At 37.2% G+C, this 26756-nt stretch overlaps 3 protein-coding genes across 8 annotated transcripts in view; 2 read left to right on the top strand and 1 right to left on the bottom strand.

Annotated features, from left to right (window-relative positions):
* The window catches only part of ATG2B (autophagy related 2B), a 45166-nt gene extending 26030 nt beyond the window's left edge, over window positions 1-19136 (bottom strand). The window contains exons 1-18 of one of the 2 annotated variants that reach the window (XM_077783969.1): window positions 18911-19136; window positions 15296-15458; window positions 13308-13460; window positions 12241-12343; window positions 11202-11364; window positions 10554-10733; window positions 9540-9640; window positions 8330-8508; window positions 7528-7682; window positions 6748-6859; window positions 6333-6594; window positions 5289-5439; window positions 4669-4761; window positions 4312-4500; window positions 2769-3042; window positions 1552-1657; window positions 355-547; window positions 36-178 (exon numbers count right to left, since the gene is read on the bottom strand). In XM_077783969.1, the coding sequence (XP_077640095.1) occupies window positions 36-178; window positions 355-547; window positions 1552-1657; window positions 2769-3042; window positions 4312-4500; window positions 4669-4761; window positions 5289-5439; window positions 6333-6594; window positions 6748-6859; window positions 7528-7682; window positions 8330-8508; window positions 9540-9640; window positions 10554-10733; window positions 11202-11364; window positions 12241-12343; window positions 13308-13460; window positions 15296-15458; window positions 18911-19072 (2882 nt within the window). In that variant the 5' untranslated portion in view covers window positions 19073-19136. Of the gene's footprint in view, window positions 1-35; window positions 179-354; window positions 548-1551; window positions 1658-2768; window positions 3043-4311; window positions 4501-4668; window positions 4762-5288; window positions 5440-6332; window positions 6595-6747; window positions 6860-7527; window positions 7683-8329; window positions 8909-9539; window positions 9641-10553; window positions 10734-11201; window positions 11365-12240; window positions 12344-13307; window positions 13461-15295; window positions 15459-18910 lie in introns of those variants that run through there. The other variant, XM_021549703.2, reaches the window with a different exon arrangement.
* Window positions 19137-19640: 504 nt separating this feature from the next.
* GSKIP (GSK3B interacting protein) lies at window positions 19641-23394 on the top strand. 3 transcript variants are annotated; one of them, XM_021549705.2, is made up of 3 exons: window positions 19641-19720; window positions 20631-20889; window positions 21505-23394. In XM_021549705.2, exons 2-3 carry the CDS (start codon window positions 20632-20634, stop codon window positions 21664-21666), a joined length of 420 nt encoding a protein of 139 aa, XP_021405380.1. In that variant the 5' UTR covers window positions 19641-19720; window position 20631; the 3' UTR covers window positions 21667-23394. The 3 variants fall into 3 exon arrangements, with proteins under 3 accessions (XP_021405380.1, XP_021405379.1, XP_021405381.1); XM_021549704.3 differs by lacking the exon at window positions 19641-19720 and adding an exon at window positions 19740-20098; XM_021549706.3 differs by lacking the exon at window positions 19641-19720 and adding an exon at window positions 19740-20138.
* Window positions 23395-24221: 827 nt separating this feature from the next.
* The window catches only part of AK7 (adenylate kinase 7), a 28014-nt gene continuing 25479 nt past the window's right edge, over window positions 24222-26756 (top strand). For all 3 annotated transcript variants that reach the window (XM_021549624.3, XM_021549622.3, XM_031504917.2), the window contains exons 1-3: window positions 24222-24330; window positions 24846-25013; window positions 26116-26224. In XM_021549624.3, the coding sequence (XP_021405299.2) occupies window positions 24256-24330; window positions 24846-25013; window positions 26116-26224 (352 nt within the window). In that variant the 5' untranslated portion in view covers window positions 24222-24255. The remainder of the gene's footprint in view (window positions 24331-24845; window positions 25014-26115; window positions 26225-26756) is intronic.

Below are 26756 nucleotides of genomic sequence, written 5' to 3'. Positions count from 1 at the left end.
AGGTCATGATAACTAAGCAAAACAATTATACTTGCCTGTTGTAAAGTTTTTCATAAAAGCTTTTGTTTGGTAGTGTTAAGTGAATGTTTGGTAACATGAGTTCCAGTACATAATGAGAATTATTAATTGTTTTATCCTGAAACTCAGTCATTTCAACGACATCTCCTGGCATCACCATCTGAAAGAAAAAATAAAAAAATTCTCAGGTCTTAAAAAAAAAAAAACCACAAAAAAAACCCACCAAAAAACAAACAAAAAAAACCCACTGAAAGTGAAAGCCAGAAGTTGCATGTAGTGAGACAGTATTCATTTTTTCTATCATAAGTACAAAGCGATAACAAAATTTTATAGTACCTCTTCATTTTCAAACATGACCCTACGAGAGGAAAATGGAGAAGGCTCTGGTCTTCTAATATCACAGACATCCTTCAAAGAATGAGACCCTCCTTCTTCTTCCTCTTGAAAGTTATTATCACCTTCTTCCTCCTCAGCTGCTATCCTTTCCAGAATAGAGTGCACAGCCAGAGGGTTTATTTTCAATACAATCCTGACATTGGAGAAGTTGTGCAGAATAAGCCATTAGAAATGCTTAAAATGGTTATATTTATGCTCTGTCATATGTCTACTAGTTCTACTAGCTTGCCATTAAATACACATAGACTAAATAGCTAAAATGTCCAGGGACATTTTTATTAGGCAATAACATATTTTATTACCCAAAGCAATACTGCTAAGAAAAAGGACATGGTGGCATCAGGTGAAAGAAAATGTTAAGTGTCTGCTTTTTTCAACCCCATCAGGTGATCATATAGGTGACCTAAGAAAAACCTAGCACTCTTCAAAAATAAAGCTTGTTTCACTAGACTATTAACAGCTATTAAAAATGCTCTACTGCATGGTGTAGCTTCTTATATGTAAACACTGTTACAGGAAATTTTATTTGTGCCATTATAAAAGAAAAAATGTTCATATATACTTGCTGTCAGAAAGCCACTGAATTTTGTGGCAAAACTGTACCCAGTAAATTCTGCAGCAAATCTAAAACTGCCTCTTTTAAATATCTTACTACATGCTTCAGCTGCAAGGTCCTTCGTTTCATTAAGTCTGAAGTACTGTATTGCCTTGCATGTGACATAAGTTTCAATAATTCAGTTACAATATGACTACTTTTATGGCTTATATTATTTTGAGGCAAAATTCAACTAGGATGGGTGGTTTGGTATTCAGTCATGAATGCAGGAGAAAAGGTAAAATAAAAAATGCAAAAAATATTTCAAGTCTCTAATAATTTACCTAACTTTCACTGAAATTTACTCAAGTCCGTGTAGAAATCACTATACATTTAAAACCATATTGCATTACTATAAACGTAGAAGTTCCAGGGTATTTTTTTTATAAATTTTTAGAGTATTTTTAATAGTTACATCGTCTTTCTTTGCAAATTATTTTCAGTCATTTATCACACAGGCATTCTGGATTAATATTAGAAAAACAACAATGCTTCATTAAAATATAATCAGTCCACATTAAAAATATGAAAATTTGTTTTACCGAGGCCAGTCAAAATTGTCTGATGATGATGTTACATCTCCATCTGTGCCACCCGATACCTGAAAAAATTTTACTGGCATTTCTGCATTATCTTCTTCAAATGAACCTGAATAGAAAGAGATGTTTTAGAAATTAACAGATGAATGACAACTGCTAACTTCAGGTTAGCCACTCTTCAGGTTGGAGTCTAACAAGACTCCAGATCAATGCTACTTACTAAGCTACTTAAGCAAATTTTGTCATCTCTTCTTCCAAAAAATTATTAACTCTTAGGAAAAAAAAATATTTCACGTTATTTTCTAGCTAGCAGTAGTTAGAAAATCAGATGATTCTAATGCATAGATATATGCATTTACATTTATAGCATTACTGTATTTTGTCAGATCCTTGATTAAGTACAAAAAACAAGACAGCAGAGAAGTTTGCAAATATAAATCAGTCTCATTAATTTATTACTTTGAAATATATTAGAGCATGAAATTATTAAAGTTTTTCAATTATAGTTATTTAGAGAATCAATCTTGGCATCACAGCACTTTTAGGGTTGAAAAGGACCTCTGGATATTATCTAGCCAAATCCCTCTGCCAAGGCAGGGTCAAGTAGAGCAGGTTACACAGGAACTCATCCAAGGTGGGTTGTGAATGTCTCTGGACAGGGAGACTCCACAACCTCCCTGGGCACTTGTTCCAGTGCTCAGCCACCCTCAATGTATAGAAGTTCTTCCTCATGTTAATGTGAAACTTCTTGTGTTTCAGTTTATGGCCACTGTTCCTTGGCCTGTCTCTGGGCGCCACTGAAGAGAGTCTGGCACCATCCTCTTGGCACCTGTCTTTGAGATATTCACATACTTATCAGATTCCCCTCTCAGTCTTGTCCAGACTGACCAGGCCCAGCTCCCACAGCCTCTTATTGTATAAAAGATGCTCCATATCCCTCATTAGCTTTGTGGTCTCCACTGGACCCTCTGCAGCTTCTTGTCTTTCTTTACTGAGAAGCCCAGAACTGGACATACAGCCTCTCCTCCTAGTAGTATTATTTGGACTCAGGTTGGTATTTAGTACAGAACACAAAACTACAGTAGAGAGATCATATCTATTCCAAAATTCAGGTGGAAAGATACTCCCTGGGTTACTCCATATGAGAAGACCTTTCTCTCAACTACACAGTACCTAGAAAAATAAAAAAGTATCTCTGAATATACTATTAGCATTCTTACCAGTTAGCTCTTTAAAGGTAAGCTCTAATTTAACTTGTTCTGGAGTCGACCCTCCTATAAATTCAGTTTTAAATTCCACATCTGTAAATTCGAGATGAAGAATCTCCTTCTGAAGTGATTTTTTAAACCATGGTCCTCTTTCCTGATCTGACCGTAGATCAGGTATTGGGAAGCGAACAGAGAGTTTTAATGCTGGGGCAGTCACTTGAACTGAAACTCTACAGTTTGCAGGAGTACGTGAATCATCCAGAAAAACTTCAGTAAATGCTTTATGCTAAAAGAACCAAACAACAAAAAAACAAAACACAAACGACAGTGAATTAAAAAAAACATCTGAATTAGAGAAAATGGCATTAAAATTACTATGGGGAAGCTTTTGATGATTCAATATGTGAAAATGAAAAATATTTGTATATCACAGAAAAAAACATCACTATCAACTGCAACTGTTCTTAGGATATTTTTGGTGTCATATTATTGGTGTCATAAAGATTCTACTTAGAAGTAAAGTTTTTGCAGAGATTATCAATCTGTAAGAAAAATTATTGCTATTTTTGCAATATTTTTCCTCTTAAATAAGATAGAGTACCAATCAATACTTAGCTGCAGTCAGGAAATAGCATGTCTCAGACAATTGCTTAAAAACTATTTTTGTTGACAAAGTAGTAATTACTATCATGTGTATTTGTCCCTTTCACAAAGTCAGGGTGTCCAGCTCCTGTCACTTTCATGTCCTTCACACCCTCCCCTTTTTGCTGATCATTGAAACAAATCAAACTTGCCAGACAGCTATATTTACAAAAATTACTGATGTCTTACAATTTTTTTTTATATACGGAGTCTCTTAAATAGTTGTGAAAGCTGATTTTTCCATAATCAGTAAATGCAGTAATAAAATTACATGAAGATTTTTGTTGCTATGCAGAAAATCAGATAATTGCATTAATCATTTTGCAAGTATTTAAAGAAAAGTCTTTAATGCTATTTTGACAACCCAATCCAAGGCAAATAAGCTTCAATTTCTTTCTGTTGGTCTCAGATCACTAGAATGCAAAGCATATGACCCCCATTCTCTCTGTTACCTACCCCAAAAGCAGGTAATATACAGCAGAGACAACTGGGCTGATTGTGACAACTAAAGATTTCAACACAGAAGTTGAACTGTTAGCAATGCTTTATATCAGCTGCTGGAGAGCACGGTGGGACAGATTAGGGATGAGAAGTCAGTCAAGACTACTCTTTTTGCCCAGTTCTCCCTGTTTCAAGAAGCTGAGAACTTAGGCAGTTTGTGAAGCATCTACCACTGTCTTTTGGTCTGTTTTCGAGCAATCACTGAATGCAAAACAAGACTGTCAGAAGCTGGGAAAAAAACCAAACAAACCCCAGCCAACCAACCAAATGAAAAAAATCTCTCACACTAAAAAAAGGCACCTCAGCCACCACAAATCAATCCAAACTAGCAGTCTGAGGGCTTACTGTCACCCTGACTTCTTCCTCCAAAAAAACCCAGCAAGTTTATTAATCAGCTTCACTTTAAACTTACCAGACTTAAGTGCTTATTGTAAGAAGCATACATGTGAGATGCCATCATCTCCACTGTAGTTAGTTTCTGGGGTTGAAGTAAAGAATTTAATCTGTCTACAATACTAATATCCAGCTCACAAAACACTGGACTTAACTTTATTTGTAACTCTGCTTTCTGTGGAACAGAACTGAGTCTCCCTTGACTACCCTGAAAAGAAAGAGAAAAAGCACTAAAATCTTCAGCACAACACAGTGAAACAAATTACAGTAAGTAGGAGTTACAAACTCTGTTTTATAGTCAATTTTCTGTTCAAATTAACCAAATTAGACAAAGGCTATTGTACAGAAACTTAGTCATTTTATTCTCCTATCTTACCTGAGGTCCTCTATTATCTAAATGCTTATAATGCAGCTGAAGGCATGGCATAGAATGAGAATCATTTCTTTCTTCAGAATGAAATGTCAGCAGCTTCAGAAGAAAAAAAGGTCAAAATGTTTAATAAATGGGAAGGAGATGCCACAGGAAAACATATTTATTACATTTTACCTAGAACAGACAGGCTGTTCTAGGTAAAATGAAGTCAGTGAACAGAACCCCAGCTCAATTGTTTACTCAATCCACACATTCAGCTACCTTACTGGATGTCTCTGACCATTAAAAGAGCTAGAAGAATAATCACAACACAAGAAACCTTTGCATTGCTCAACTCCATTGCTTAGTTTTTGAAAAACATGTACTGTAATGTCCAAACCATATTCAAAAGAAGTAACTAACAAAGTTTGGCCACTTGGCGCTGTTCCTGTCAGGTATGACAGAAGTTGGGTTCACTATTTGCGCTCAGAATTAAAACATAAATTTTATCTTAAAATTGTAACATATTTAAAAAACTAAAAAACATTAAGAAACATTCAAATTACAATCATTTTAAAATCTACCATTCTCAGTTACACAATTAACATTTCTTTTTTATGGAACTCCCTTTCTTTTTAACATACCTCTGTATAGTGAGGCTGCATGGAATGAGAGTCAGTAGAAAAAAGGCATTCCAAGAACTCCATCTCGCCAATGGATAAGTCAGTACTAAAACTTCGCGAGGCAGTCCTTTGTCTTTGCTCGTAAGACACTTTGATGCCAGTACCTATAAACCTGGATTATTAAAATTATGAATTATTAAAAGTAGCATAAATCTATAACAATTATGAAAAGTCAATACTTAAGTAGGCAAAAAAAGGATCACTACAATCCTTTTAAAATCATTAAAACACCATAATTCCTCCAAATATATGAAAATATCTAATTACAACAGATATAGCAACAAAGACAATGCAGCTCATGTTACATAATCAACAGCACAAGAGAAATTTGTAAAGAACATTCTAGGCATCTAACCTGAGGTGCAGTTCATATAAAACTAACATCCTTAGACAATGAAGAAGTCAAATGTCTCACAAAGTCTAAATTACATACACAAGTTAAGAAAAGGTATATATACCCCTAAATATTTTACTTCATACACTGTACTGGGATGGTAAAAATTTCTGCAAAAAAAGACTGTCACCTGATTTTATTATCTTGTTCTCACTTAGGCTTCATCCCTACTGATATTGTATTTTTCACTACGTAAAACCCTAAGCTCCTTCAAGCAGTAATCACTATATATTGGAAAAACAACAGTTTTGTAAAAGACAGCTATTTCTAAAGAAATAATTTACTTAATTATTCTTAACTCTCTAGGCTTCTATCATAGAAACTGTACCTAATTTAATTCATATATGAAAAAGCTAGGTGATTTTAATGTTTATAATAATAAACATTATTATTTAATGTTTATTGTCCTTTCTTCTTCTGTTTTAATTTTTTTAAAAAAAGATGTCTTGGACAACAGATGTCAAAATACAAGACTATTTTGAAATTAATAAAGAAGTCTAATGCAATTCAAATACTAAGTGACACAATTCCTATGGAAATAAACTTATTGAATTCAAATTTACTTAAAATATATTTTTGTTACTTATATTTATTAATAAGCAAAGTTATACCTAAGGTGATCATGAGAACAAGCTTCTGCAAATACTTCTCGGAAGGACAGAAAATCTTCTGTTGAAAACTTAACTGGCTCAATCTTTTCTATTCGGGCAAAGAAATCCCGAGCCATTGGTGTCAATGGGTTAAGGTTCAGTGAACTTTCAGGTGGGGGTAAAGGGTCAATATGAAGTACAGACACTGAGAAAGTTCCAACTGCCAGTCTAAAAAGTAGCTCAGGTCTGGATTCATCCACAGAAACAGATCTGGATGGAATAGCTGAAATACAAAATTAAGTTCACGTAATTTTTCAGCAATAACACATTTATAAAATCATCTTACTTTTGATTTTCATTTCTTTTTACCAAGTTGCTGCATAACAATTCATTTTCATAATTATCTAGGGAAAATTATCTATCTGTTGTTACTTACATGTCCTTCTTATGGAAGTCTGGTGAACCATATTGGCTGTTAGTGAGGAACCTCTTGGAGGCTGTAATTCTTGTTTGTTACGATCAAGAAAATCACCCCAAGTCGGTTGCAGCTAAAACAAAAAATATATATGACCTTAAATTTGCAAAGAGCTGTCAGACATTAGATCAAACATAAATGGTTAGGTAAATTACCAAAAAACCCCAATATGCATAAACAATCAACAGCATGCCATTTCATGGAGAATTAGTGCTCAGCTTATCAGTGCGGGTATGCTTTATTTCAAGATATGCTTTTTAATTCCACAGGTTTTTAAGGCTAAAATTGCACTCCTCAGGAGCATGTATTTTCTAGTTGTACAACTACTCTCCACAGTTTTCATTAAGGAAAACTTTAGGTACACAACAGATTTGGGAAAGATAGTGATAACAACAGCATGGTTTTTATATTTTTGAGGAAAAATTTAATACTACAATTTCATACATTAGCTGTGTAGTCTATTTTAAAAGAAAACCAGGTAACTCAAAAGAAAATAAATCATGAAGCATCCTATATAAGCTTCAAGGCATTTGAAAACAGATTTCCTAGCTTAGCCAAATAAATGAGAATAATTCCACTATAATTTTCATAGCAGAAAAGGAATACTATCAGCTCTAAATATTTCAATTGTTCTAGAATTTTGCAACAGTTCCTGACATTGTAAAGAATGCAGCAATTATCCAACAGTTTCAGCCAGAAGTGTTAATTTCTGAAAGATTTCAAATGCAGTTAATACTATACCACTGTAGTGCTCAGTGGAGATCCTGCTGGTGTAGTTGTGTATGTACTGGTTAAAGACAAGTCTAGATCCATGGTTGGAGGATCTCCAAGAGGTGGAAGGGAAGAAAGGCTGTGGGACATGTCCATTTCAGCCATTGAGAAGAAAACTTCTTCCTCTAGTACAGAAGCACAGATAATTAAGAGTTATTTACTAATTTTAAAAAACTTTTTTTCTAACAGAAATGTGTTCTTAAGTCTAGAAATCTAACTGCTAGAATAACCAACTAAATACATTATTTACAGAAGTCCCAAGCTTTCTTGACATGAGAATAGTAGTGTCTGTGGAGAGAGTCTAAATAAAAACCAAGACAAAAAACTTCATGAATATTAGAAGTTAAATATCTCATTTTCACATTCAAGCTGGTATAACTTCTATAAATTGATACATTCTCCTTTTGACAAATCAAAGTATTTCACATTAAAAATAATTAACAAAAAAGTATTCACATAAAATCAGATAAATACAACTATTATTCTAGATGTGCTTTCCTCAACCACACGTTTGAAAAGATGCCACGCTGTATGTGTTTTTAGCATGTTCCACATTAATATAAATGGAACAGTTTTATGGAAATACTGAATCAAGTCTAGCCTAATACCTAAAGTAGTCAATTTTTTACTGAAAATTATGATTAATGGCATATAATTACTTCAGGTCAAACTTATTTTAATACATAAATTGGTAAGACTAAAAGATGAACAATCAATTTAAACAATCTTAACAACAGGTTACTTGCTATTTTGCATTATCTTTTATACTTGCCACGACTAGAAGGTGTTCTGGCACTCTCTGTCTCATAGAAGCTTTGCTCAGAGGATGCTCCTGCAGATAAAGACTCTTTCCTTAAATAACGCTTCAACTCCATCTGAATCCGATACTCGTCCTCCTGTTGCATTGGCCGGTTCTTCCTGTCTTTATTTGACAATTCTATCCTGCTCAGACTCTCTGAATTCAAAAAAAAAAGGACAGAAATCCTACTGTAATTTCCTTGACTGTATCCCTAATAAAATCCAAAAATTATTCTGAAAATGAATCACCGGTGTATATATTTGCATGTGTAGTTATATACATTCTTTCATGTATCAGATCTGTGTTTTTGTGCATTTTGTTGGTTTGATGGTTTTACTTGCTCAGAACAGACTACCTCTTAGCATTTATTAACTTCACATTTGATGAAAACATTTCAAGGTTATAGATGCAGTGTGTTAGCATATAATATGCATACACTTCTCAGTCAGCTTCAGAGACTAAGGCCACAACCTCTTAAAAGTTTTACTAGTAAGGAATTACTAGAGTTTCAGATTTGAAGATGACACACATGGGAAACTGTATGTAATACTTCTCCAATTGTCCAAAGACAGTGAACATGTTCAATAAAACAAGTACATTAAAATATATATTAAAAGTATATTAAATACAAGTATATAAAAGAAGAATATTAAGCATCCACCCAGAATATGACCTATCTTTCGAAAATATTATTTACCCTAACAAGTGTTGTTACATAAAATAGATGAGGGGAACAAACCAAAAGCACTCTCATACTTCTACTGCATTAATTGAAACACTGCTTTTAGTTCTTCACAAATACAAACAAACAAACTCAATTACAGTCTGTTCTACTTTTTCTGTGCCTGTCACTAAAACACAGGACAGAGAAACAAAGTTCCTCTTGTGAAACAGAAGCTGTAAGAGCCAGAATTTGTATGGTCTCCTTGCTTTCTCCACCTAGAATTTCCTCATTTCTTCTATTATTATATAGTCATGTATCAAGCCTTAGTTGTTGATTTTATTACTAGATGTACAATTTGTCACTGAAGACAAAAAATTAATCATAGTCCTAACTCAGAGAAGATACAAAGCATTTTATTAAAATCAGATAAAAACTCATAATAATGCACCACCACAATTTTTTTTCAATTGAGGAAACATTTTTATCTTGCAAAAATTATTTTTTCTTTTTTTGTAATACTTGCCTGGTCCAGCAATAGCTGCTACCATGTCCAATAGAAGATGAACCTGCCTTGGTGACAGAAACAGATGTACAGAATCTATTTGTCCATCTATATCCAACTAAAAAAGAAAAGGAAAGAATGCTGTCAAGAGCACTCAAGAAATTTTTCTTTACATTACTTGAATCAGTTACTTGGATAATAGATTTTTATGGTGAAAAGAATACAGTCGTTACACTGGTATCTTCATCTTCTATAAAACAACTAGAAACATAATTTTGTGTTTCTTCCAACCTGGAGCTTGGCAGGATAAATGCAGGTGTGTCACTGACTATCAGCTTAAAATAAATACACAATCTCGTAACAGAAAAAAAAAATCAAGAATTCCATTAATCTGCTAATTTTTTTTTTCCCTTAACAATTCCCAAAGTAATCAAAAATTAAATTAGTCTTACTTATTAATTATGAAATACTCAAGTAAACACCTTCTGAAATAGACCTTACACTGATAAAGGCATTTTGTTTTTTATATTAATACTTTTGAAATTGGCAGCATTTCTCTATTTCACACCAAGGACTCTTAAATGAATAAACAAGAACAGCTGAAGATTGGCTAGAAATTGCTGGACATAAAAAAACCCTTCCCTACTGCAGTAGAAACTTTATGCTTTCTATAACATATAGTATGTTATTCAAAATAGGTCAACAGCCAATTTAAAAACTGGAGAGAAGGGGAATTATATTACACGGCTTTACTTATATACTCACTATCAGGTCTACTTGTTTTTTGAACACTTAAATTCAGTCTCTCTCTAATAAACAGGAATTCTCATTTAACAGATTTCAGTGTGCCCTGACTTGTCTGACTACCATAAAAAGGTCTTTTTACACATATTTATTAGCATAAAGAATCAACATGAAAACTATGGCAATTTTGTTCCCCTGAGAATATTACACCTTTTTCATATGTACTGAAAAAAAAAAAAAATATTCCACAGAACTACTCATTTAAACACCAGGAAAGCATGACTAACCTTAGCTCCAGGAAGTACTTCATTTTGTTTTAATGTTAGGCTCAATTCCATTCTACCAATCAGCTTACAGATCTGTACAGGGTCAGAAGGAGTAATTTCTGGCAAGTTTCTTGTTAATTGTGGATGTGGCTCATAAATTATTTTTGGATTCCAGCTAGGTGAAAGCTTTGGTTCAGTTGCCTTAAAAAGTTACAGGTAAAGAAATAAGAATGTATCCTGTTTCTTAGGAAAAAAATGCAAAACACAAGCATTTCAAATATGCCTATCACACAATCACTTGACAATCTATAAATTTGACAAAGGCTTTAAAAACATGTATTGATAACAGTGAAAAAACAAGGCACATAGAATGCAAAGCATTAGGCCTTTGAAAAAAAAGGCAGTTTCCACAAATAGTGAATTGCAGGGCTCTTACAACTTCTAGTTCTTAAAGTTGCAACCAGATTCCAGTACAATATTCCTAATTTCTACTCAGTCCTAAAGTCCATTTCCTTGTCTCTCCTCAAAATCAACAGGAACTTGTTATAAAACTTTCCAAATACAAATTTAAGTACAAGTTCAACTTCTGTATCCTTCAGAATTAATCTAATAGCATAACAATATATTCTTTCATCAATTTACGTTCTTATATAATGTATTTATTTTTACCAGCTGTGTAGCTGAACACACTGGGGAGGACTTTGCTGATGCAGGAAACTCATCCCAGAAGAAAGAGACACCTGAGAGCTGCAGTAATTTGTGAGCAAAAGCTGTGGGCTGATGTACATTAATTCCAGAGCATTCATCTGCAGTTTCATCACAGTACATAGTTCTGGGAGGCAAAAGAAAGGAAATGCAGACAGTGGGTGCATGAAAATTGTTACTTCTCTTGTGCCTTTTAACCTTTAAGTTTGTACATGGTCTCTTTCTTCATACTTTTACAGTGCTGTCCACTGTCATGAAATGAAAACCCAGCACTCTCTGGAAATGGGTGGAAATCTTAACTTCTATATGGGACACCACAAAACCAAGACATGTTTCCAATGTGAACATACCCTAGAGAACACAATAACCCGAAGCTTATAAAGTTTTAAAACCAAATATATTTCATTTACCAATTCTTGGTAAGCATCAGTTTTATTCAATGCTGATCTCAATACTTTGCAAGAAAGTATGATTACACTCTCCCACTGGTTGAAAATAACCTACATGAAGAACATGTACATTATTCATGTTCAAAGTAATCACAGAATTCACATGGGCTCTTTTGAACGTTCACATAGAACCAAAATTCTTTCAGGGGTTTGGGGGTTTTTCAGGACTGTACCTTTTACTAAAAAGATTTAAAGTGTCTTACTCAAAAGGGTCACTTCACTTTTCTAATTGTACACATGGCCTGACTGGCCAACAATATACACTGGTGGTTGAATGTCTGAGAAATGTTATTCATAAACTGTAAGAGCTGATGAAAATGTATCCCAGGAAAAAACAGAACTCTTCTAATTTGATGGTTAAAAAACTTAAGCATAAACACGCTAAGTGGAATCTGAGTGAAGAAAACACTCACCAGCATTATAAAAGAGGTGCTCAAGAGCAAGTGTCTAACTATATACTAATAACTTGTTTGTATGAGTAAAATGTATTTTACAGGAAATGGCAAGAAGTATCTTAGGGAAAAAAAAATCTACAGATTTAAAAAAAAATTCACCTTTCAACTCTGATTTCAAGTGCAGTTCCACTTTTAGAGTTTTCCGGCACATGTTCTATTCGTAACACAGTATCCAAAAAGGTAACTTTCACTCTTCTTAGAACTTAAAGGAGAAAACAAAAAAATACAGTGTAGACTATTAAGTCAAGTTACTGAATGGTTACTTTTGTAGCCATATTAAATGGTCTTTAATTTTAAGCTCTCAATATTTATTTCAATGGAAATTATCAACTGAATTTAATAAAGCAACAAGACTTCAACAGACAATATACACGCCTATTAAGTGACCAATACGTTTATCTATAGCATAGAACTGCTCTCTAAGGCTCACACATTTTAACAAGAGACAGCTCAACCAAGTTTTCCTGTAGCTCAGTGTGGATGATCCTCAAGGAAAGTAACATCTTCATTGTGCACCATATTTTTAACTATTAAGCACTGCTGCAGCAGCATGCTGCCTGGAATGAGTGATTCCATCTCCAGATGGGACTTGAAACATTTTCCTTAGCTCAGACATTTCTGCACAAAGTTCTCCACCACATAATGCAGTCATAAGCCCTTTCTTTTGTCCACTTAGAAAAACCACCTCCAACAAAAAAAAACGTTTCTGAAGTACTTCTATCAACAAGGTGTGATTATGGAGACATACAACATAACAGGTCAGCTTTACACAAATACATCTGAAGAAATATTTTCCATTTCTCCTTCAATAATATCACTATTAGAAATAGATGAATTACACAACTATCTCCAAAACTAAGACATGTCATCAATCCCCCAGACACAGATTTAGCTGGATTTATTCAGGACACCAACTTGCCCTGAAACAGAGTTCAATCTGTCCACTGAGGAAAGTGTTTGTATTAGGAAGTAAATGGGACTTTTTTTCCCCACTTCAAAATCAAGATCACTTGTCCAACATTCCTCTTTAGATTTTACAAGCAGCTAACAAATGAAAAATAGTCATATAAGTTATGGCAGTTGAGATGTCGTTTTGTAAAACTGAGACACAAAGAAAACCAATTAAATCTCAGACGCTAATTCAAATCTCAATAATTGATTCATACCTGTTTCAATAGTTTCTGCAAATTTCTCAAGTCCTTCAAAAGGCTGGGACCCTTCTCCTTGTTCATCTGTCAATTTTTGGCTAAGACACTCTTTTGCAAGCTGCATACTACTGGTCATAAAACTTGACCAATACATAGGCTCAGAACCAGATGCTGTGGAGTAAAATAGGTCTTAATAAATTAAACATGGACTTTATGAAACTATAAAGACAAAACACATCAATATATATTTGCCACATCCAGCAAAGAGATTCAACAGCTTATAAAGAAGTTATATATAAAACAAATTTAAGTTATAATCGCTCATTATAGAATTTACTACTTTAAAATTAACATAATCTGTTTAGACTGCACTGGTAAGATTCTCGTATTTGAAAACTCAGTATAAACAAGAAGAAATCAGGTAATCAACAACATAATCAATTTTTAGCAGTGGTTTAACTAATTTAAAACACAATTTCTGGAGTTCTTTCACTATATTGGTATGTTTTTGAAGGCATAATTGGCACAATTAATTAAGTCCCATTTTTAAGAATTATTTCAAAGTTTCTTATTCCTCTTGAAACATATCTTGCATGGAGAAACACTAAGGAAGTTTTAAAATGTTATCTTAGCACATTAAAACCCATTTTAAATGCCTAACACAGACCTGAAATTGTAAGTAAAACATAATAAAATCCAAGAGCACAGCAGGTATTAAGCTGAACAAGTTTTTCATCAGCCAGATTAATTTAATTGACAATGCATTCCTATCAGCTAATGCCAAAGCCATTGTGAGCAAATACTATAAAACTGTGGATTAGAAAAGTTAATCAAATTCAACTATCACACTCCAGTACAGGCAGACAAAAATAAAACTAGCTCAAATACAACTGTGTTAAGCAGGCAAAACATTCCAGTTAAGCATTCAGGTCTGGAAACCTCCACATGGGTATAGATGTGTGATAAAACCAGCACCATGGGGTTTTTTCTACACTATTTGGTCTCTTATAAAGCATTGTACATCAAAGAGAACTAACTGGATGCAGGTGAAGAAATAAAGGTTTCTTCCTAACACTACTATTTCTTCAAAGCAATAATCTTACATCAGAAAGTAACATAGCTCCAAACTTTATTCCAGTTAAACAACTACAGATGAAACATAGAGTACATGTAAGCAAGTAAGTCATTTAAGGTAGCTCGCAAAAGTTGAAAAATAGGTTTTACACATTTTTTTTTCCTTTTTAAGCTAAAAAAATGTTTTTTTCCACCTTCTCTACACTACAAGAAGAAAACCAAATTGAAATCCTTCAGACACTCAAACAATTTTCACAACTAAAAATGAACTGTATGTTCCACAGAATTTATGGAAGCTTGATGACCAGTAAAAATTTATCACCAGGACAATCTAAAGTAGATAAGTAACAAGCATCTGGATACAGACAAGCTTGAAGAACTCAGACAACCCTCAGCATTATAATCACAGTTAGTATGGATTTAGAGTACTTAAAAGTCATTATTTCACACTGCAACAGCAATTAAATTGCATTTGTTGTTCTCTAAATATACAACAAGATGCATCTTTTAGCCTGAAATAGACAAAGACAGAACCTCCCATAATACAGCCCCCCAGTCTTACACCATGATGTTGTCCTGCTGCCACCCAACAACTACTAACACTGCCTCAGAGAACTGCAAATAAAACACCCAAAAACTGCAAAAAATCCTTCCCACACTTCCATTTCTATAGGTCTGATACAGCTTGGAAGACATACAACAGTAGGAATATTATAAGCATTTTAAATTATTTAACAGAGCAACAATTAATTGAGTTGACAACCAACTGACAAACACCTGGCAGTTTTTTTTTTAATTAACTCTCAATCATTAATGTATGGAAGCTAAATGACAATTTAAATAAGGCTAAGAATTAACTAAAGCAAGGGTAGACTTTTGACTCTGAAAAACTGTAAAGAATCTCCTTTTCTAAAATCAAAAAATAAGCCTACCAAGCCTTGGTCTTGGCCTGAAGACCATCTCTAATCCTTTTACTTCTAATGCACAGTTATCCTGCAGCAATGACCCCCATGGAACAGATAAAGAAATTGATTGGATAAATCCATCTGTGACTTCCAGAGGTGCATCAGCAGACTCGAGGATCTCATTAAGACACTAGAAAACAACAAAATAAAAATTAAAAATAATATTTTTTAATCATATTCGTAATTTTGCATCGAACAAATAAAAACACTTTGACATTACTAGAAAATTAATTACACTCAGACAAAAAAATAGACACTTTCAACTATATCAATTCCATTGCAATTTCACACTACCTAGCTTTTAGAATTGCTCTGTGGTGACTGTAAAATCTGTACTTTTGCACTATACAAAAAAATGTCTGCTAACTTACTCTTATAAATATGAGAATACTAACAAATTTCATCTGTTCTTTCTTAGGCAGTACTTGAAGAAAACTGAAAACAGGCTGACAGTAAAAGCACAAAAAGTATCTAGTTTCTATGATAGGAGTATTTCATAGTATGTAATTTCAATGTGAAGTTTGGTTTTGATTTTCTGTGACAGTGGAACAATGGACCCAAACAATCCTCTCTTGCTTTGTAACATACTTGTCATTTATAAAGCATTCCTTTATAATAGCATTATAAACACTACTACCATCAAGTTGTCCAAAGTATCATACCAGCTCTAATGTAGTAATTTAAGATTTTCAAGTTTTCCACAATCCTCAGAAGACTCCCCTATTGCTCTATATAGGCTTCATTACATCCATACACATTAAACATATTCTTCACACTTCGGCTAATAAAAAAGCAAGTTCCTGCCTGTGCTTTGATTTTAAAATGTAGTTAAAATTTAAGTTCTTAGACAAGAAGTAGTTAGGCTGCCTTAATGAAACAAATCCTAATCTTACTCGCATACCAAATCCAGAGAGTGCAACTTTCCAATGTAAACAAAACCCTACTAAAGACTGTGGTTGTAATAAAAGGACAATCTTCAACTGGCAAGAGAAAGTACGGTTTTGACCTTCCTGAGTTTAGAACAAGGCCACTGATTTTACCTGAGAAAATGCTTAAATTCAGCATCGTAAGTTTTGAAAGAAATAAGGATTTAAAAGTTGTTGTCCACTTTTTTTTGTATTTAAAATTATATTCCAATTATATAGAATAATTTTTAAAATGTAACTTTCTGTAAACATATTTTCTTTATTTTTAGTTTTCTATCTCCAGGTGCAACTTTCCCATCACATTAACTTGTTGCTCTCCTTATGCTCTTAATAACCTTGCCTTTAGGATTTTGCTTGCCTTGCATGTTCAGCTTTTCTAGTTCCTGTTCCAAAGTCCACTCAAGCAGCAGCAAAAGACAAACTTTAAAGAAACAGAACCTGAACAGTCCTACTGGGAAATTATTCAGGAATCAAATAATCAACTAAAATTCAGTGACATTAAAATTTTATAAAATTAATAATATAAAAGCTCAAACATATTTGGGCTTATATTTAAGAATTACAGATATGGCAATAGCATAAAATAAGGCAAAAATAATTGTTAGAGATGAAAACTATTTTAAAATATCACATGTTCATTAAAATTATTTGAATGAATTTACAAATTATTTGCTATAGCAAGAAATAAACTAGCTATCATAATTTCAATAAATCTGACTCAGATGTCTTTTTGCTACCCATGTGCATGGCAATAAAAAGTAAGTGTATTTTAGTACACTGCTTATTATTTTAAAATAGAAGTTTACTATTTAAAAGCAAAAAAACTGAAGCACTCTTGAGCTAAATTGCTTCACAAATAGGCCAGATGTTCCTAGAAGGAAGTAATTGGAGCATTCCAAGTGAAATTTTAAAACTGAAGCACAGCCTTCACATAAGGACTTGTTTCCAAACTATTGATCAACAGTCCACAAAAGTAGTATTTAATGTATACTAAAATTCAACCACAAACTCATGCATTACATCCTGATTCTTCTGAACAACCCACAGCCCAAAAGCCATAAGCTTGACGTTAATAGCCCCAGGAATTCCTACATATCTCTACAATCTATAAACACAATGTTGGCTAAAGTATCTACAGTGCTGAGATGAACAGAAGTGTCTGTAAAAATGGATGCCATGTAAAAATACAGTCATCCTGGTGATTCATTGAGAACAAGGTTACAGTGACTAGGGGGAAAAAAGAGCTGTAGTACTTCCGTGACATCTGCTTTTGCAATCTGTCATACATGAGAGTCACGTGCAGAGAACCTCAAACATGTAATTGTTTACAAGTGGAACAGAAAACTGCTGATCCACAAATGGGGAAGATCACCTAAGCATTACAGTATATTCATTTAATCACTGTGTACACGTTATGCAAACTTCGTTTAGTACTGGCCCATAACTGCTTTGTTATTAAGTATTTTATATTTTAAATAATATAACTTTGACTCGCAAAGAGTGCTCGTTACCCACTAGAGGGCACAACAATTCAATTAAAGCGAGGCAGCCTCACTGCAAGCCTGCCACAGAAAACAAGCTGCAGACACAGCCAGAAAATAAAAGAAGAAACAAACAAGCAAACAACAAAAAAAGTCCACACTCAGACACTGGTACCATTGAGCATTTCTGCAAGCGTCTGACCCCTACCACTTTCAAACATATTTTCACACTAACAACATTAAAAATCATTACCTGAAAACATCATATATTCACATGTACTTTAAAATGTATTCTGTATGGCCTAATACCAATACATACTGTAATAAAAAGGTGGTTTGGAAAATATTAATGCAAAGGACCTAGCTCATGATCTGTGCTACCCTAGAAGTCAGTGACTGATTCACTGCAGTGCTTAAGTGTCCTCATGACAGACACTCGACTCACAGGTAGAATTCAGTAATGCTGGCAATTAAACCAAGAACCTTTACAAAATATAACAAACACAGTGATCCAAAGGTGTGTCTCTAGAGTAGGCTGGAAATATACATGTGTGTATAAATATAGATATATTCAAAAAACATACATGCCAGGACTGGAGTGTGACAGGCCACCTGCTGAGCAAACTCCAGCAAAAATCAGCTTTCTTTTTGTCAACAAGTACTTTCACCACTACAAGACGAGGAGACAATCTTTAGAGGACTACACAGACTAAGCTCAGCATAACACTATCATTAAGAACCAAGATGTCTCCAAGAAAAGACAAAGCATAGATACCACAGGGATTACTTTGTTTTCACCATCTCTAGTAGTCAGTAAACATACTTCTCATTAACTACAGGGATTTCTAAAAGTTTGGGGTACACTAGCTTGTTCTCCCTGAAATATCGGCAGCTATTGCCTTCTTTCAGTTTTTGTTTCCCTTCTCATAATTAAAAATTGTGCAATCCAAGTGTGGCTAGAAAAATGCATCTGTAATAAATGCCGCGATTTTTTTTTCTTAAGTGCTAGAATATCAAACAACAGTTTCCAAGATTGAATGCTAATTACGGCTATAACATTTTACATAAAAGAGGCTGGGTGTTGAAAATAAAGTGGGTGGCAGCCGGGGGCAGAGAATCAGCTGGTCCCTCAGACGCCGCAGGAGCCGAGGGGGTGAAGCGCCAGCATCTCTTACCCACTTATCCAGAGGGACCTGCGTCAAGGAGCCGGTGCCCTGGTAGAGATCCAGGCTGAGCTGTTCCAGGCTGAGCTTCTCCTGCAAGAAGTGGCCCAGGTACCTCTGCAGCAGGTACCTGCAGGCTCTCTTCTTGATGGACTCCGAGAAAGGCCACGGCATGGCGGCTGCACGCCGCGGGCCGAGGCCGGGCGGCGGGACGGGGCCGGGCGGCGGGCGGAGAGCGGCGGCGCCAAGGAGCCGAGCGGGCGCCGCCAGGCCAAGGCTCGCCCCTCGGCGAGGGCTACGGCGGGGGCTCCCCGCTGCCGGGCGGCACCGCCGCCGCCGCCCCTCGCCCCCGGCGGGGCAGCGCTGCCCGCCCTAGGGCGAAGAGGCGCTGACAGGCAGCTCCATCCTCACTCGGACACCGCCGCCATCTTCTCGGGCGCGGAGGGGCTGCCGCAGCCGCGCTGCGCGGGGAAGGGCCGGGGTCCGGCGGGAGGGCAGCCCCTCCCCGTCAGCTCTGCGCCGCCGGCGAGGGCGGCCAGGCCGATCGCGGCCGCTCGCCTCCTTCCTCCCAGCGGCCCCCCGCCGACCACCGGCACCGTGACGTGCGGGAAGTGGCGTCGCCGAGCGGAGGAGGCGGGCGCGGAAGCGGCCGCGGGAGAGGGCGGCGCGGCCGGAAGGCGTCGTGCGGCCGGCGGCGCCGGGGCCGCCTCTCCAGGGAGCGGCCCGGGAAGCAGCGGGGCGGGCGCTGTCCGCCGAGCGGGGCGGCGCCGCGTCCGGAGCCGTGCGGGCCGGGCGGCGGGGCCTCGCCGTCCGCCGGCGCTGGTGGGTGCGCGGCGGGGCGCGGCGGGCGTGCGGTCCGTGGGAGCGGGAGGCTCGGTATCCACCTCCCCTATGGCCTTCAGCTTCCTTCGAATTTGTTTGTGTGTCGGCGGTGGGATTTGGCAGGAAGCGGCGGATCCCGTGGAGTTGCGGATCGGATATTGGCAGCCCCCGTTTCCTCCCGGCAGCGGTGCTCATTTGCCCGGGAGCTTTCCCTGCTGCCTCAGGCGGGTTCCACAGGTGTCAGCTGCGGCCTCCCCGCGACACTGGGACCCGCGGGGCCGCTGCCGGAGCCGCGGTGATAGCCCCGCTGGGGCTGCCCTTTGATACCACTTGCTCGCGAAGACCAGCAGCCTGTGTCTCTGGAATGGATCGGCAGTCGTGCGTAAAAAATTAACAGGAGCTTTATTCTTTAGTGACGGTAACAAACGGCTGCCTTTAATTCCGAAGGTCTTTGATAACCCATTTAGTTCATAGACTTTTCTAAGTTTTCCTTAAATGCACCAGCGATAGGGTTTTGTTTTCTGTAGCTACTGATTTAGCTTTTTGCAGGCATGACTTGTCTTCCTCCTACACTCTTGATCAGCAAAGTGCAGAATTAATGACCACTGGATCTTAACAGAGCCCTATACCACAGAATGCAAGTTAACTTGCCTGAGAAAAACTAGGGTCAGTGATACTGATACCACTTCTAAATGTTTATATAATCTTCTTCAGCCCTTGTTCTGAATATCCTATGTTTGAGTTCTCTAGACTGTCATTTCATGAGTTATGGAAGTCACTGGGTCTCATAGTTTCCTTTTTTTTTTGGACAATGTTAAATACATTTGTTTAAAATATAACTTGTGTTTTATGGTGTTATATATTGAGTGTAGTGGTATAATAAGTCTAAAATAAATGTTTTTATATGCAGAATGGAGACTGATTGCAATCCTATGGAGTTGCCCAATAATACAGGGTTTGAAGAGGATTCTGATTATAGAGACTTCGAAGGAACAGACGTGAAAGATATGAGACTAGAAGCCGAAGCTGTTGTAAATGATGTTTTGTTTGCTGTCAGCAACATGTTTGTGTCAAAAACCCTTCCCTGTGCAGAGGATGTGGCATATATCAATGTGGAAACCAGGGAAAGGAACAGATACTGTCTGGAACTCACTGAAGCAGGACTCAGGGTAAACTAATTTGTTTGTAATTTCTTAAACTTCTTTGTTTTGAACAATGACCATATTCAAAAGGTGCCTAGAAAAATACTTCACTGACAACCACACATATCGGTCTTGTACTTTTATGAAAGCCTGATCTACATGTTTTCTTCTAGAAGAGGGAACTTTAGCTATTTACTTCTAACAAAGCAAGAAGGGAAGTTAATAAAAAATCAGGATTTTATTTAAGACACAAAATGGTGAAGATAGAATCAGTAATTTGTTACAGGTATGTAAATTTTTGGGTTTCTCAGGTACCCAAAGAAATCAGTAATACAACGTCTATACAATTTTTTTGCACCATTTTTAATTTTTGCACAGACATGTAGATGTGAGACTTCTTTTCAAAGTATGTATTTTACTAACATTCTGAGTTTTGGACAAGAGGTATTTGAAATTGTCTTAAATGCTGTATAACCAGTAAGCTCAGTAGTAGAAAGCAGAGACTGTGATTTTAAATTTGGCATTTTTTGTTCTTACAAAACATTGTACTGTACTACCCTGACTGGAAAAGTTAAATGTTGTGCTACATGTACCAAGGTGATCATCACCACAGAAATTTAACCACCCAATTCTTTGTTGCAGGTAGTAGCTTATGATTTTGATCAGACTGATGATAGACTGCAAACTCCATATCATGAAACTGTCTACTCCTTGTTGGACTCTCTCAGCCCTGCATATCGAGAGGTGTTTGGAAATGCGTTACTACAAAGACTAGAAGCTTTGAAGAAAGAAAGTCAGTCATGATTTACCCAGATATGAGGAAGATTTAGTGCCAGAAGGAATTATTATGAAGCACTGAGATCTTCCTTACAAACTGCTTAAGCTTCATTTCTTGCATTAACGTCTACTTTGTGCTACTACATTATTATATAACATTTATTTATATGTTATAACAAGTATATTATATAACATTTTGCTACTGTGGTTTTGCATATATCACAAGATTATTAAAAGCCAATTTTATAAATAGAAAAAATTCTTAATTTTACTTTCCGTTGTAAATGAACCTGTAAGTTGCTCCATACAATGTTCAAAAACCTTGGTCTCTTTTCCAAGTCTTAGTATTCAAAACTAAAAAAATAGCTACTGAATGTTATAGATATAAGTAGTAATTCTTTGTGTATGTGTTTACTGATAATTTTCATGCCTTCTTTTTAAAATAGAAGGTAACTACTTGCTCCACCCAGTTAATGAAATAATTAATGAAAAACTTCTGCAAAGAATTCCTGCTTGATTTGCTATACATAAACATGAAAGTTGTCAGCTTTGTAGCTGGAAAGATGGTTCTTCAACAGTTGAGCATTGCTTATATAGTGGCAGTATCTGAGTTAAAAGCAAGGCTCAGCATTAATTGATCTGTCCTTGTCTATGGCAACCAGCAAGCTCCAAATAATACACGAGATGAGCTGCTTATATATGAATGTATTGTCCGAAATGCAAATGATTAAGCACAGAATTAATGGGCTACACATTTCCTAAAAATGATGTTATCTATGCTATAAATATGTATGCTGTACTGCAACTGTTTGAGAGGCTTGGAAGGCCTGTTTACTACTTTGAATGTGTATTTACATGATGTACAGGATATACTCAAGAGTATTTTTGATTCAACCTTTACTTTCTATAATACAGGACTTTGGTACTCCCAGTTTTCACGTTTTCTCCCTCAATTGTACAGTGTCCTCTCCAAATGACTACTAAACTAAGCACTGTAATGTTAATTGCATTGTATTGGTTTGAAACCAAAGGCTGTATGAAATTTGCTAAGACTAATACAAACTGGAAGATATAACTTGTATTTTGTACTTAAAAACTGGTACAACTCTCTTTATAAATTGTTCTGCTATAACTTTTCAAGTATGTACTGAATGGTAGACTTTTTAAAAATTAGAGTTGGGTAGAAATGCTTGTACAGTTGAACTGACATTCTGTGATATTCACACTTTTTGTATTATTGTGTATTTGTGTGTCTTTATTTAAACAATCCTGCCATTATTCTTTTATGCTTTTGTGACAAGTACAAGCAGTAGCTTTTTTGGAGCCACATTTAGGGATTTATTGGTTTTCACAGATTCCAGTGACTTCAGTAGAGCTATGCTGGCTTCTATCTGCTGTGGTTAGTCATATAGATCAGACAAGCCTAGCAGAGCTTTTGTAATGGCTTTGAGTTAGCAGTGTGCAACTATGACAGGAGAACTGTAATTAGTGCTTCTGTTTTCAAGAGCTTAACTTCATAGTTATTATCTTTTTGGGTTGAAACTTCTGAAACTAGTCCAGTGCCCTAGGGTATGTTTCCATGCTCCAAAAATTGTTCATAGGCTCTCTTTTGCACACAGGTCTGTGGCACGTGGTTAGTCCTCTGTGAGGAGAATGTACTTCAGCAAATTTATATTTGAATATTTTTCCTTGCAACTGATTTACTTGTTCAATTTCAATGACTAAAGAATTAAATAAATGGACCAGTGTGTTGAAGTTTTCTTGTGTGGCGTGGAGCTATTGCAAAGTTGGGAATGAACAACTGAAATCATCATGCCCTTAGAAAAATCACAAATAGCTGTGAACTACTTGGAAAACTGTTTGCAACTTCTATCAGCTGAAACTTTTTCATGAAACAGCAAGGTAAGGTATGTGATTGTAAAGGACTTGGACCAAGTGGAAAATGCCAAAGTAATATTTCATTACTAAATTTTGGGATTTGTTTTTGGTTTGTTTGGGGTTTTTTGCATTACAGGTCTTTAAACTGCCATTTTGTGTGCTTATTATAAGCATACTTTCAGAACAGGTATTTTGTAGGTGTTAACAGAAGAAAAATGTGCTATTTCCTAAACTGTATTGCAGAGTTAACCCAAAAGTGGGACAGCAATGTCATTCCACCACTTCTGGGTTACTGAGGATGAGCAAAATGCTCTCCCATGCCTGTGCTGGGGCATTGCTGCCCCTACGGAGGGAGCGTCTCTGCAGCACTGAGGAGGGAGAATTTCAGGTCTCCTTCAGCTGCCGCTTGTTTCCATTGTCCGGAGCTCTTGAGTAAGTGCTGCTGCTGTAGCTGCTAGTCTGTGAATGGCCTAAGCAGGCGCGTAGCCCGCCTGCTGTGGGAACGGACGGCAGATAACCTAGTTAACATCTATTTTTGACTCGGTTCGGAGCAAAGTCCCACACGGAGGGGCAGCACCCCTCCCGCTGGCCCGGCCCGGGCCGGTGCTCACGGCGCCTGCGCGCAGCGCGCACCGCCCGTGCCGGGGCGGCGCTACGGGCGGGCGCCCCCGGCGGCGGCCGGGGGAAGTGCGCCCGCCGGCGGTCGCGCGGCAACCGGCCGCGTCCCGGGCGGCGGCCATGGAGGAGGCGCCGCGGGGCCGCCGCGTCTTCCTCAACCACCTCGACTCCTTCTGCGGCCGCAGCATCGGCGAGGTGACCGCGGGGCTGCTCCCGGCCGCGGCCCGCTTCTGCCTCCGGCACCTCCGCCCGCTGCGGAGCCGCGGCTGGTCCGCCGGGAGTTCGGCCGGGCGGACAGGAGGCTCAGCTGAAATAGCTGCTGAGGAGGGGCACCGGAGCAATGAAAGGGATAAGATGGAGTGAAAATAAAGAGTAGGAGCAGGAGGTGGGACTAGAGGAGGGTTGAGGCAGCAGGTGAGGGCTGTGGAGGGCGATAAGCAGCTCCCGTGTGCGGAGGGCAGCCGAGAGCGGCGGCCGGGGCAGCGGGGCTCGCGGCGCCTTCGCTTGGACACGGCGGACAGCGGCGAGCCCAAACGCCCCAGCGCGGCCCGGGCAGCGCTAAGGGCTTCCCTTCGACCAGAAGCCGTTTCTGAGGAGCACCAACAGGAGCAGGGCTGGTCAGACGGTGCTGGTGCCTTCTGGGGATTACTAGAAGTTGTGTCGGTCTCAATAGATGTTTGTGTAGAAATTGTGTGTCTTGTATATTGCAGTATTTATCCACTTGTGTTGTTGGGGCGACGCTTGAAAGCCTAGAAGAAGAAGAGGGAGATGAAAATGATTCCGTTGTTGAGGTTCCCACAGGGGGAATCTATGAAATAGTGGGTACTCTTTCTAAGCCAGAGAGTGCCAATCCACGTTTTGCTAAGGAAACATATACAGTAAGTATGAGTCTGATTTCAGATTGCCTTTAGACAACATTAGAAATATCTCAGGTCATGTAACATGACCTGCAATAATGAAATGGTCTTTTGTTCCTGCTGGAAGCTGTATGTATCTGATTTATTCCTCTGGCTTCTTCTCTTCTAGATTTGACACAGCAAATAGTAAAAGGAACTCAGAAAATAGATTATGTCCTCTTCATAGCTTTTTTAAAAAAATCTATCTTGATGATCCACAGGTCTGCTTTCTTTTCCTCTCAGAGCTTATACTTCAAGTATCTCTCATCTTCTTTTTGTCTTTTATGCCCATTTGAAGGTAGTCGTGCTGGAATCAAAGTTAGTGTCCCTCTTGACTGTTCACTGAAATCACAGCTTTCACTAGCACCTAATTGCTCTGAATACCTCCATCTTCATATGAAGATGTGTATGTCCAGAGTTTAATTAACTAAAGGAGGCTAGCTCTTGTCAATGTTTGCATATTGCTTGATTTAGTTTGCTGAAACTAGCAATTGCCTCTGTCTCAAGCTGCTTGTTATAAACTGGTTATTATTCTTCTTATTGAAGAATCTCTTTCAACATTTGAAAATTTTGATTCAAATGTCTATGCAGCTGAACTGTTCAATCAGGAAATTATAGCTGGCATTGTTTAGTTTTAACTCCTGCTTTTGCCCAAAGTGTTTGCTGGATTTGCTCGAGTAATAAGGATAATCTGCACTTAATAAAAATTACAGGATGCTATCTTGCAAGGAAATTGACATTTTTTATGTCCTCTCCATTCTGCCAACAGTTAGTTGTTTAAAATACCTGGATAAGTAGTAGATATTTTCGATACTCACAAATGCACTAAAAATATGTATCCTAAAATACCATTAAAAGTCCATATTTTTGATCTATGTTAATGTATACTCCAAATTAGAATTTTTGGCATTTAATTTCCATTTTATCAGCTTTCTTGTTTATTTATGACAGGTAAATGTTTGATAATGATCTTATGAATAATTCCAATATCCTAGTGTTAGAAAACCACATTCTGTCCAGAAATTGAACTAGAACAGGACTTTTTTTTTTCTCTAGTGACAGAGTGTAACTGTTTTTCCCTCAGGTCTCTTCTCGAGAAACACTCTTAAACCACTTGCTTGAGTGTGAAATTGTTTTATATAATATCACTGAGGATGCAAACCAAATTGAGGAAGCAACGTGGGCTGCTTCTGGTTAGTATAGCTTTACCTGAACAGAAATTTTGTTTCTATGTAGCCACCAAAACTTGCCATAAATGTGTAATGAAATTATCATGGACTCACTTTAATATAAAATTGGGTTCCTTGATGGAGAAATGCTGCACAAATTGTTTGGATAAATAGCAAGGAACCATGGAATGCGCTGTCACATTCAGAAGGGCGAGAAGCTGACATGGAGTGGTCCAACTCTTTAAATGGCACATCTGTGTAGGCAGTAATTTCCCTAAATAACTGTCAACCATCATCTCATCTGTTTGCATCAGGAGGTGGATAGAAAATTTGCTCCTGTGATATTCAAAGAACATTTCAATACTTTATATAATAATTTTATTTTTCTTAAAAGTCCAATATGAATATTGCTAGCAGTCTTTTGAAAACTTTCTCCTTATTGTTCCAAATTCTAATAGGTAGCTGGAATCTTTTTATGGTGAGAGTGCAATATGATTCTTTACATGACAGCTAAACTAATTATGCTTTCCTCTTTATAGTATGAACACTTAGACCA

Source organism: Lonchura striata, chromosome 6, assembly GCF_046129695.1.
Source record: "Lonchura striata isolate bLonStr1 chromosome 6, bLonStr1.mat, whole genome shotgun sequence".
Classification (NCBI taxonomy): domain Eukaryota; kingdom Metazoa; phylum Chordata; class Aves; order Passeriformes; family Estrildidae; genus Lonchura; species Lonchura striata.
This window is presented reverse-complemented; position numbering and strand designations above follow the sequence as displayed.